This window comes from Camelus dromedarius, chromosome 4 (assembly GCF_036321535.1).
Source record: "Camelus dromedarius isolate mCamDro1 chromosome 4, mCamDro1.pat, whole genome shotgun sequence".
Taxonomy (NCBI): Eukaryota; Metazoa; Chordata; class Mammalia; order Artiodactyla; family Camelidae; genus Camelus; species Camelus dromedarius.
In genome coordinates, this window is record NC_087439.1 from 95,999,486 (window position 1) to 96,011,776 (window position 12,291).

A 12,291-nucleotide genomic window follows, 5' to 3' on the forward strand; every position below is an offset into this window, starting at 1 on the left:
TGATAGCGCAAGAGTATCTTAAGGATCACATGCCTCAAATCTGGTACCTGCCCCTGCCACATCCCCCGTGTTGCCAAAGGTGATGGAGCCTGAGCCTCACCTTCCCAGGGTGTAGGTTGGAACTAACAGCATCCGGTCCTGAAAGCAGCGTGCCTCACATGCAGTGGACAGAATACAGGCTAGCAACCCATAAGTGGAGTCCCCAAGAGGCCTGGCCTCCGTGCTGGGGGTGACTGTCACCAGCCACCTTATACCTCACTAATGAGTGGGATTCCAGATGAGAGATCAGGGCCAACAACTGTTATTGTGCCCATTGTACAGAGCAGCAAACTGAGGCTCAGAGGGATGATTACTTAAAGGCCCCTGGATATGCCTCCTCCGAAGCCACAGATGGCCATGGGAGGACGAGGTTTGCTGAGCAGACCCACTGCTGGGTCTGTTCTGGACTCTGACCATGCTCTGCCAGGGCCTCTGTGGCCCAGAGCCTTTGTCTTCAGGGACACTTTCCCCCTCAGGACGTGGTGTGATGACCCTCACCGCTCAAGCAGCCTGGAAAGCAAGCAGGCCTGGCTCATGTCTCCACACAGCTTCTAGCGTGGTCTCAGCTCACCCCAGGGCAGGCCCCGAGGACCCATGTGCATTAGTCTCAACTTTCAGGCAAGGAAACCGAGACTCCAAGAAGCTCCAGGACAGGCTGGCCACCCTCAGGTGAAGGGCAGAGCCCCTTCCCTACCACACTGGGCTCACCCCCCACCCCCTGTGGCATTCCATCCCCCCAGGAAAGGAGAGGTTTGTGGATGAGACCCCACCCCACCCTGGCCCTGGTTCAAGAGTGGCAGCCACACATGTTTCCCTGGGCTTCCCTCACAGCTAGACCCCCACAGGAAACCCCACACCTAAGGGGTACCTGTCTCAGGGAAAAGACAGAGTCATATTTTCAGTAACCTTCGAACTCATCATGTAGCTGGTGTTATGTTATCATCATAATGGGAGGGTGGGGGAAGAGGCAATGCCCGCCTAATAGAAGGAAACAGCCCAGGGCAGGGTGAGGGGCCTGGCTTTTTTTAGGGTGGAGCCTGGGACTCAGGTCTGGTCCACCTGTCCCCAAGGAGTGCCCTGCGCTGATCTCGGTGGTCTGCGAGTAATCTGGCCCCTGGTCAGATCTGCCCCCGACACCACACCAGGTCGAGCTAGGGCTCAATCCTCCTAGTCTGGGCCTCGGTGCGCCCACTCCAGTGCAAGGCAGCTGCCCCTGGTTGTAGATTTGCGCTGTGCGCACCGCCCTGCCGAGGTACCCGCTCAGGCCCGCGCAGGTGCGCCCTGGTGGGGAAAAGCCGCGCGTCCCGGAGCTCCGGACGCCTTAGCCACGGCGGGAAGGCTGCCCCGGAAGAGAGGGGTCGCCGCTTGAGAAAGGGGTGCCAAGGAGGGACACTGACGGTCTTCCCGCTCTGACGTGCTCAACCTAGCACGCAGGGCGCGGCCAGGAGAATGGGGAGGAGGCGACTCGAGGTCCCCGCCGAAGATGCGTGGGAAACGGGAAGGGATGCCCCCGGGCCAGAAGGGGCGTCCTGGCTTCCCGCGAAGCAGAAGCGCAGGATAGGATGCAGAGAGGGGCCGGGAGCCAAGAGTTGGAGCGGAAATGCGCTCGACAGGAGAGGGCGGTGAGGCCACCGCTAGCGCGTGCTCCCGGAGCCCCCTGCCTCCTCTGTATCCCCTTCCTCGCACCCCCTTCCCGATCCTGCTCCCCCGCTTTCCTAACCTGTGCCCCGCCCAGCATCCCTTGCAGTGCCCCCTTCCCTCTCCGCACACAACCCCAGTGCAGCGGCTGCCCTCCCCGCACCCCGCACCGCCTGCTGCAGCGCAGCACCCTCTTCCCTCCCCGCACCCTCCCCCCTCGCTGCCCGCTGCAGCGCGCGCGGGAGCCGGGAGGGGGCGCCGGCCGGGGACGCGCGCTCTCCGGACCCGGCGGGGGATTCAAGCGCGTTATAAGGCGCCGAGCCGGAGAGCGAGACCCAGACGGCGCTCTCGGACATCAGAGGGACCCGCCGCCCGCATGGCCCCCGTCTGCTGCCCGGCTAAAGCCCTGATGCTCATGTTCGCCGGCCTGCTGGCCGTCGGCCTCGGCTCCCCGGAGCCCGACGCACCCTCGGGGAACCGCGCCCGGGAGGAGCCGCCGCCCGAGAACGAGCTGCCCGCGGGGTCGGCCGGCCGCCCGCTGGTAAGACGCCGCCCGACTTGGGCCCGGGCCCCAGCGCCCCAGCGCCCTCCGGGCCTCAGTTCCCCCACCCGGAGCCCACAGCTCCCTGAGTTCCAGGGCGTACCGAGGGCGGAGGGCTCTTGTCTAGGGGGCGATGGGATATGCAGTGTCGCAAACGGGGACCTGGGCAGACTTGGGTGTCCTCCTTGGTAAAGTGGGCACAAAACCGCTTAGCTTGGGGGCAAGATCCAGGAGGTCTGGACGCCCCCCCACTGCACAGCCAGGCGTTGTACGGGCCAGCCTTGGCCTTGCCTTTCTGGGTAGTTCTTTGGTGTTAAAGCAAAGTTCCACTAGACCAGGCAGAATGCCTTTTCTCTGGGGACTCCTAAATTGGGAAGTAAGTTCAACCACCCCACCCCACTCCACGCCTGCCTCCAATCTATTTGGTGCAATTCTTTCTGAAAACCAAAAACTGCCTTCCGGGGGGGGGGGGCGGGGGGGTGCGGGGCCCCCAGTGATGTGTGATTTCTGGCTGTGGATGGTGATATTTAGCTCTGCCCTGCTCCTTCCTTCTCAGTGCTCCAGAAAAGGGTGGTCAGGTTGGGGGAGGCCAGGGGACTGGGGCCCTCAGAGGAGCCCTCAGTGTGGGTGGACCCCTTCAGACAGGGAGATGAGGGCTGCCAGGGAAGGTGCTTCCCATTTCTTTTATTCTGAAGATGCCAGTGTGCAGGGCAGAGTGCTTGGCCTCACTGGAGCCTCAGGCCTGCATCTCTGCTCTCCGCATCACACTGGAACCACGATGGCCCCACTGCAAGATGCCTGCTCTGAGGACAGGCACTGGTGGCAGCCAGCCCTGTGGGCTCCCTGGGAGGGGCCTCTCCGAAGCTCTGTTCCCATCACCCCAGCCACTTCCCAGGGCAGCAAACCCTACCCAGACAGCCAACCACGTCCCCGGGGTGGGGGTGGGGGCACAGTTGTCACTTGTTGGACTGTGGTGGCCAGGAAGCAGACGGGGCTCTAGGGGCTTCCAGCCTTGGACCCTCTTTGGAGACCCTCTTTGGAGGCCAAGGCGGCCCCAGAGGCTCCCTGGATCCTTTCTCAGAGCCCCTGGAGGCTGGAGACCTCAGTCGGCCAGGGTAGTTGTCAGATACCCACCCACACTACCGTGGCCATCTCCCAGCCTGCCAGACCCACGTGGTTCCACCGGTTTCTGTTCCCCAAACCATACCGGGGTCCGAGTCCATCCATAGGCTACTGGTCCAGCAGGGAGGGTCAGCTAGGCACTCCATCCAGCCCATGTAGAATTCTCTTGCCTCATGTTTCCACCGATGGCAACGTGAGGCTGTGAAGTGGGATCACAGGTCCTGGTGTCTGTGGAGAGGAACCAGTGGGGCGGAGTCTCGCAGGGTCCACCACCTGGGAGCTGTCGGGGAGCCCTGGGTACTCTGAGACCTCTCCGTCCAACTAGGTTCCTCCATCACAGAAGCCCCCATCCTCCACACAACAGCACACCGGCTTCCGATGGCAGGCCCCAGATCCCTGCAGAGTGGCTAGGAGACCACTGGGCCTGTCTCTGACAAAAGGGCCTGGCTGGCTCCAGGATCCCAGGGTCCTTCCATCAGCCACTGGAGTCAGCACCCATGACCTCATCTAAGTCCTCTTGAGCCAGTCTGCTTCCCAGCTGGCAGCCTTGCCTGGAGCCCAGACTGTTCGAGACCCACTGCTCAAAGGGCCAGAGGCCTCGCCCTGGAAGGCACCTCCTGGAATTTTCTCAGTGTTGAGACTGGTCAGAATGCAGCACACAGGGGAATGGATTTTTCTGGAACCATCACTGTCTTGGCTTGAAGTCCTGAGGAAGATGAGTGGTGTCACACCCTGTACAGGGGCCTTGAGTCATGATATCTCAGTGCTGGACCCCCCTGATCCCCCTAACAGCCCGGGATGTAAGCCTCAGCAGCTCTGAGGGCTGAAATTGGCCTCCCTGGAACTTTGGGCCATGGGGGTCGGTCAGAGGGTCTGCTGGTAGCTGGGGGTCCCATGGGTGCCAGTGGTCTGATCCTCTGACTCCCAGGAAGGTGCATTTACTGCAGCTCGAGGGGAGGGAGGCTGGAAGAGGCCGGTGGCCCAGCAGTGCCAATTCCCTCCTGCTCTGAAGCTCTGCACCCAGTCTTCCTCCACCCACGTCCAGGGTCCTCCTCTCCCACAAAAGCCAGGCTGTAGAGGGTGGCCTGTTCCCCAGGAGTCGCCCTCTGCGCACCAGGAGGAAGGGCTTGGGGGCCGGGGCTGTGCTGCCTTGGAGGCCACTGCTGTTGACGATGTCAGAAACCTCCTGCGAAGCGTTGTTTGCTCTGCGGCGCGCACCGGGAAGGCAAACCGACCTGCTGTCCGGCTGTGTTCCAGGAGCCCAGCAGCGAGCGAGCGCACAGCATCGACCCCCGAGATGCCTGGATGCTCTTTGTCAGGCAGAGTGACAGGGGCGTCAACAGCAAGAGGGGGAGCAGAGGCAAGGCCAGGAAGTTGAAGGTGAGCACAACGGAGGGCAGTGCGCGCGCGCGCGCCCTGGGGGAGCACACCTGCGGGCCTCCACTTGCCGGTCCTTCCCCAAAACCCCTGTCTGCCGCCGCCGCCCCACTGGACACCCTGAGCATTTCCAGCAAGCACAGACCCTCACCCTCAGGTCAGAGAGCACAGGCGTCAAGCCGGGGCCCGGGGGACCCTGAGTTTGGGGGCTGTTCCAACCATCTACCCTGTGGCCCTAGAATGTCAGCCAGTCCCATTTGCCCCCCCCCCTTTCTCTGCCCTCTGCATCCTGGTATAGGAGGCCTGGGCTGGCCTGGTAGGGCAGTCAGGGACCAAGCTGGAGGGGCCTCCAGGTGGGCTGGAGGGATACAGTCTGGTTCCTAGACGCTGGGGGTCACCTGGGCCCTGGCAGCTGCTGGTTCCCAATCTCAGTCAGCCTGGACAGTGACCTGGCTCCTGGTCCTGATGGCTGACTCTTGTCTTGAGCCCCAAAGAAGGCCGTGTTCCCCAGGGTGGGGAGCTCTGGTCAGGGCTGGGCTACCTGCATTGAGTTCAGGCCTCACCCTGCCCAGATCTGACCCAGTGATGGAGTGCCAGGCTCTGAGCCTGAGCAACTGGGCTGCTGGGCTGTCACCATGGCCTGACCCATCACCCTCGTCCCTCTGAGCCACCTGGCCCCACCCCCATCTGAGTTGATGCTCCCCCATTCTCCCTGCAGGGGACTTCCTTGTTTCTATGTTGGGTCCCAGCCCAGCCTCACAGGGACTCCTTGAGGACCCCAGGACCCAGTGCTGGGCCAGGCACAGGGAGAATTTGCCCACTGGTACACTGCCAGACCTTGAGACTTGAAAGCAGCCTGGAGGGTCCCTCCCTCCTACTTTCCCTCCATCAGGAATCCCAGCCCCAGGGGTGGGCTGCAGCCCTCTGCTTCCCTGCACATGCCCTTTCCAGTCCCTGGCCCTGACCCGAGGGGTCCCAACACCCCAGCCGGCCCTGTGCCTCCAGCACAGCCCAGTCCTCTCTCACACCAGGGCCTGGCAGCTTTCACTGTCTTCTCAGGGGATTCTGAGGCCCCAGAGGCTGATCTCCAGCTAGGAGGTCAAAGTAGGAGCCCCCTGCCTTCCTTAGTGGCAGGCGCTTGCCAAGGGGGTGCCTGCGGGTCCCAGCCGGCCTGTTCAGATGTCCTCACCATCAAGGTTCTCTTTCAGCTCGGCCTGCCGGGGCCCCCAGGGCCCCCTGGCCCCCAGGGTCCTCCAGGCCCCATCATCCCCCCTGAGGTACTGCTCAAGGAGTTCCAGCTGCTGCTGAAAGGTAGGGGGTGCGCAGCCAGGCAGACACACACACCCCTGGTGTGAGCAGGGCTGGGGAGGGTGACCCAGAGGAGCCGAGATGGACTAGACCTTGGTCTGTTGACCAGTGTCCAAGGAAGCCCCTGCTCTGCTGCTGGGCTCGGCGGCCACCCGGCTAGCCTGGGTCAGGGGCTGCGGGTGAGAGGAGTGGGGCGAGGAGGCTTCCCAGAGAACGTGGACTTGGCCACTCAGTGTTCAGTAGGTGCCTGGGGACCAGCATCCATCCCCTACCTGGGAGTCAGGTGGGCCTAGGAAAGGCTGAGAAATCCAAACCCTGCCCCCTGAGTGGGGAGGGGTCAGGGCTCCTTCACTTGCAAAGGGCTCCTCTGATCCCTACTGACACCAGGGAGATGGGAGGCTCACCCTGGGTAACAGCCTCCATAACCTCTGCCCCTGCCTCTTCCCCTGCCAGATCTCAGCTGCTGGCTACAGAGCCCCATGGGAGGCACCAGGAAGCTGCTGTCCGGGGACAGGGAGGATAGTGCCTGAGGGCAGCACAGGGTGGAGCCCAGCCTGGCATCCCCAGGTCACTGCCCTGCCCAGGCTGGGGCAGCTGAGCTGAGTGGTAGCACCACGGGACGGCCCTGCGCTGTGGCCAGCTGCTGAGCAGTGACTAGGGTCGATTTCACTATGAAGCGCTATTGAGAGTCTTTTCCCTCTTGGATTTGATGTACTGTCCATTTAAATAGACCCCCTGCAGCGGCTAAGGAACCTCTGTATTATTTCCAGTATAGCTGCAATAACTATTTACACCCAACTTCCTTCCAGACTCGACCAGGATGGCTTATACTATTGCATTCCCTGATACAGTATAAGTGTAAACAGAGAAAACACAGCTGCGGGAAAGGGGAGGCGGGGGTAGGATAGAGCGGTGAGGCAGGAGAACAAGGGCCCTGGGTGTGAATCAGCCCTGAGCTCCCCGGTAGCCAAAGCATGAAAGGGAACATGAGCAGCTGCAGGATCGGGAAGCCGTTTCCGCAGGCCCCGCAGGCCGACCGGGTCTCGCGCGGATTCCGGATGCGTGCGCCCGGCGCGCGGGCCAGGTGTGACTGGTAATCAGCGCTCAGAAAGGCCGGGCGTGGGAGTGGGTCCGGGACACGGAAAGGGGCGAGCCGGGCGCTCCCGGCGCTCCCGGCGCAGCCACGGTTCGCTCTGTTCCAGGCGCGGTGCGCAAGCGCGAGTGCGCGGAGCCCGAGCTCTGCGCGCGCAGCCCCACCCGGGTCCCCGCCGCCCCCCGGGAGGAGGAAGAGGAGGAGGCGGCGGCAGGGGGCGCGGGCCTGCTGGCCCTGCTGGCCGCACCCCTGGCCCTGGGCCCGCGGGCGCCGCGCGTCGAGGCCGCCTTCCACTGCCGCCTGCGTCGGGACGCGTCGGTGGAGCGGCGCGCGCTGCATGAGCTCGGCGTCTACTACCTGGTGAGTCCGGGCCGGGCCGGGCCGGGCGGGGCGGCGCGGCGGGCCTGGGGTGACCGTCCGACCGTCCCGCCGCAGCCCGACACTGAGGGCGCCTTCCGCCGCGGCCCGGGCCTGAACCTGACCAGCGGCCAGTACACGGCGCCCGTCGCCGGCTTCTACGCGCTCACCGCCACGCTGCACGTGGGTGAGGCCCGGCCCGGGGTGGGGGCGAGGTGGGGGGGGGGCGCCCCGCCGCGCTCGACTCCCGCCGGCCCGTGACCACCACCCGCGCCTCCCCCGCAGCGCTCGCAGAGCAGCCGAGGCGGGGGCCACCACGTCCCCGGGACCGCCTGCGCCTGCTCATCTGCATCCAGTCCCAGTGCCAGCACAACGCGTGAGTGGACGTGCTCACTCCCCCGGGGCTTCCCGCACCTACTGTCAAGTGTTCGTCCCCAACCCTCAGCGCACACTCCCCTATTCCTACCCCGGACATGGGACTGGCCCTCCCCAGCCTCCCCCTCCACCCACCCCAACAGGGGACTGACTCCCATCTGGAGACCTAGGGCGCCAGCATCTCGTCCTCAGAGACCTTTCCTGACCAGTCTGTGCGGCCCCTCCCCAGGCACTCACCCGCCCCTCAGGGTGAAATTCATGCGTGTGATCTTGTCCATCTTCCTGTGGCACACTGGTTCCGAAGGCACCCGCTTCCCGCTCTATCCCGGCACAGAGCTGGTGTCCCGCAGGAGTTGCAGAAGAACAAATGAAGTTCAAAACTTTCCACTCTGGTTTGGAAAGCCCTCCATGGAATAGTGTGAACCCAGTCTCACTGCTGCCACCACCCCCACCCCCACCCCAGCTTTGCTGACCAGTGTTTTGGTTCCCATCGGAGCCAGGACTTGCTATCCCGGGCTTTGGCCCAGGCCTGCCTTTCCTGGCCCTCGTGGCCCACCTTCGGCTCTGTGGACTGAACTTTCTGCTCTTGGGGACCCAGTTCAGATGCACCTCCACCAGAAGACCCAGCCAGGATAGCCCTTCCCATGGCACTTTGCTGGGTGTCGGTTCCTGGGGTGATGTGAGCACGTGGTGGGTGGAGTTGGTGGGTTTGGGGCAAGGGTCTCTGGCCGACCCTCTTTCTGTTGGCCACAGCTCCCTGGAGGCTGTCACAGGGCTGGAGAGCAGCAGTGAGCTCTTCACTGTCTCGGTAAACGGTGTCCTGTACCTGCAGGTGTGTGCGGTGGGCTCAGCCGTTGGGGGGCCTGGGCAGGGAAGGGTGCTGGTGGGTGCTCAGGAGCTCTGGGTGCAGTGCCCTCAGCCTCCAGGCCACTTGCGCTAGTCCGAGGGAACCAGGCTGTGACCTTTCCCCATCCTTTCCCCATCCGTGGCTCTGTCCCCATAGACTCCTGTCCTCAGCAACCACTCTGTGCCTCAGTCTCCTGTTTTCAGACCTCCCGAGTTCCACTGTGAGGACTGGCGCTCTTGGCTGCAACAGGCCCTTGGGAGGGACCCAGCGGGCAGGGGAGGGGCGGGGTGTTGGCAAGAGGTCAGCTCCGTGCCCCAGGGTGACATCACAACCCCCTTGGCCCATTGAGACTGCAGGAAGCAGATGCAGTTATGTCCTACACACAACCCCGAGCGACAGTCTCCTTCTGGAACTGTGGGGATTTGGGCAAGTGCTTGAGCAATTGATGAAAGGTGGAATTTCGTTAAAAAAAAAAAAACTTCAGGTGCAGATGTGTGGAGTAACAGCTCACATGTAAGAGCAGTAACTGGGCCAGGCCTGTTCTCAGCTCTGTACGTAGATTACCCACTGAATTCTCACAGCGCTTTGAGGTCGGTTACTATCCCCATTTACAGAGAAGGGAACTAAGGCACAGAAGGGGCAAGTAATTTGCCCAAGTGCACACAGCAAAGACAGGGTTGGAGGCCAGGCTGTGGCTCCAGGCAGCCCTGGTTGCTGAAAGGCGTTTGGAGGGCTGGTCCCAGGCACTGCTGCGTGAACCCAGATGGCACACGGTGCGCCTGGGGTCTTAAGATGTGAATCCCCAGATTCTGTGTTTCTGGGAACTCCCAGGGGATGTGACCCGCTGGTGCCTGGACCCACTTGGAGCAGCCAGGCCAGAGCACCGGCCCCTCGATGGCTCTACCAAATGGGTCAGTGGTCCGGCCTGTGGGGGATGGGGCACCCTCACCCCTGAGTTCAGAACTCGGGCTTTAAGTGCAGCAGAGAAAGCTGCTTGACTTTGAAGCCCACTCTGGCTCTGAGCAGAGGCTTGCTTCCGCACATGAACTCCAGGGAGCCCATCGGCGCAGGGGGGCTAATGGAGCTGGGGAGAAAGTGCTGGAGTGGGGGTCAGAGGCGCGCGGTGTGAGGGTGGGGCCCCTGGGCAGGGCCGGGTGGGCCTGGGTGTGTGCGCTCATTCGTGGGCGCACCTGCGGGCTGGCAGCATCCGGGCTGACTCCATCCGGGCTGACTCTGACCTTCCCTGCAGACGGGGCAGTACACTTCCGTCTTCCTGGACAACGCCAGCGGCTCCTCCCTCACAGTGCGCAGTGGCTCCCACTTCAGCGGTGTCCTCCTCGGCGTGTGACTGGCCCCAGGCCCTTCCTCTCGCCGGGCAAATGGTGCAGGAGTGTGAACAATTTCGGGGCAGTGTCGGAGCGACAGGGGCCACGTTCAGGAGGAAGCCCACTGGAACTGCCCACACCAGCCACTGCAGGCTGCCCGGGGAGGTGACGTACAAACCCGCAGCTCCAAAACTGGAAATGACTTCAGGATTCCACCTTTCAAAAGGGAAAAGCCCTCCTGGGCTGTTATTCAGGAGACGTTTCAGCGTGCCCAGGAGAACTGGCTCTGCCCCTCCTGGCCCCATTGGGCAACTTGCGCAGGCAGCCTCAGCCTTGTTGCTATGGCCCCACCCCACCTTTTCCATCTTAGTGTTCTCATGGGCTGCCTGCTGGGAGTGCCAGCCTGCAGGGGAGAGGGTGCTCAGCCTGCCCGGGTGCCCTGAGTGGAGGAGGGGCAGCCTGCACAGGGCTGAAGGCCACCCTGCTCCACGGAGAGCGAGGCGAATGGCCTGGCTGGCTTGGGCCGCAGCCTTCCCACTGCTCCCTCATCTCCACCTGGGGCTCCCTGGTCCCCACCTGCCCCTCTCCCAGTCACGCCTTTCGCCTGTCGTGGGCCTCAGGGCACTGCTTGGCCTGCAGGACTATCCTTGTGGTCCCTGAGCATAGCAGCCTCGGGCACTGGAGAGACACTGGATGGGGGCTGATGGGACTCTGGTGAGATCTGGACCCCGGCATTTCTACGGAGCTGCAGCCTCCTCTCCTGTGCAGATCCTCGCCTAGACAAGGTTCCTTGTCCCATCCCCCCGAGGCGCTGGCTCAGTGCTAGAACCCACCAACCAGATGGAAGAGCTGGAACATCCTTGCAGATTAGGGAGGGCCAGGCCCTGCCCACCCATCTGACCAGCAGAGCTTCCCACAGGCAGACAGCTACTCGGGGCCCGGCCATGGCCTAGCTGGGTCCTCCAGCTCTGGTGTCCTTGAAAGCATCTTCTCCACTTGGGTGGACATGTGGCCCTGAGCTCAGCTGGGTGGAGATGGTGCCAAAAAAAGAGCTGGTCTTGGGGAGGTTGGGTTCTAAGTCCTCCACGCTCCTGTAGCAGTGATGGGGGGGTAGTCTGTTCCTAAGAAGACAAGGGTGTCTGCCTGCAGCACTTTGGGAGTTTCTGCCATTTCTTCCAAGATGCAGGGCCCCCCAGTGCCTGCTGAGGTTACCGCAACCCCTGTCCCTACACACACCAGGCTACAGGAATGTGGTGGCCTGAGGGCCACACTGGTCTTGGCAAGGGCATCTTCAGGCCTGGGGGAGAAGGGGGCATTGGCTGCCATCACCTTTCACCTTAACCTTGGGGTGAGCCAGTGCCTGTGGCCAGGCCTGATGGTTCCCCCCAGGAGCCCTAAGCATCCAGCCCCACAGTCGGCACCCGACATCGCACAGCTGGGGGACCCCGGGCACAGTGCCTTTTGGCAGGCCTGGCATAGTTCTCAGTAGGGCTCCTACCCGCCCTACCAGGAAGTGCCAGCTGGCCGGTGCCCTGTCTCCCCAGGCTCTTTGATAAGGGCGGTGTGGCCACGCCCTTTTCTGGATTTCACTTTGTATCCAGTGGGCACAGATATTTTAGAGAAGCTATCTTTTACCCTTGAAAAGCCACAGCTTTCACTTTCTCAGTGTAAGCGTGTTACACAGCAATTTATTGAAGTAGTTATTGTATAATGTTGCCAGGTGGAATATTCTTATATACTTGTATAAAACTGACTTTGAGAATTATTTTGTGATTATACAGAGTTAACAAAAGGCAGACCTTAAAACACAGACTAAGTCATTTAGGCCAAGCTAAGGAGGGAGGCATGAACTCCGGGAGAGGGGGCAGGAGGATGGCCTCCAGCCTGTGGGGACCCTCGCCCCGCAGAAGGTGGCAGGGGAGGGCCTCGCCAGGGAGCCCGGCGCCAAGCCTCTCCCACCTCTAGGACAGCAGCGCTCGGGGAACTAGGGACACGTGAGTCAGACTGATGCCTGGTTTGCTGTAGCGAGATGTTTACTGAATAAATTGTTCCCCCCAATTCTGAGATGCTGGGGTTCTTTTCTCCAGTGATGCCACACTGTGTGCATGGTCCCAGGCCTCAGCAGAGATGGCACCTGGCTCTTAACAGCCCAGGAAAGGGTGTGCTGAAAACGATTCCGACATACTCGCAGAAGGACACCAGTCCCGCTGACAGCTCGACACGATAAGGCCATGCGTGCGGGCTGGGCAGGGCCGCAAACATGACAGAG

The 12,291-nt window shown here is 62.4% G+C and overlaps 1 protein-coding gene across 1 annotated transcript; it reads left to right on the top strand.

Moving 5' to 3' along the window:
- Window positions 1–2,047: 2,047 nt before the first annotated feature.
- On the top strand, window positions 2,048–12,069 carry ERFE (erythroferrone). Its single transcript, XM_064485322.1, has 9 exons — window positions 2,048–2,199; window positions 2,797–2,839; window positions 4,598–4,720; window positions 5,926–6,028; window positions 7,228–7,478; window positions 7,554–7,662; window positions 7,761–7,851; window positions 8,604–8,682; window positions 9,947–12,069. The coding sequence occupies exons 1-9, from the start codon at window positions 2,054–2,056 to the stop codon at window positions 10,043–10,045; spliced, it is 1,044 nt and encodes a 347-aa protein (XP_064341392.1). The 5' UTR covers window positions 2,048–2,053; the 3' UTR covers window positions 10,046–12,069.
- The last annotated feature ends 222 nt before the right edge of the window (window positions 12,070–12,291 follow it).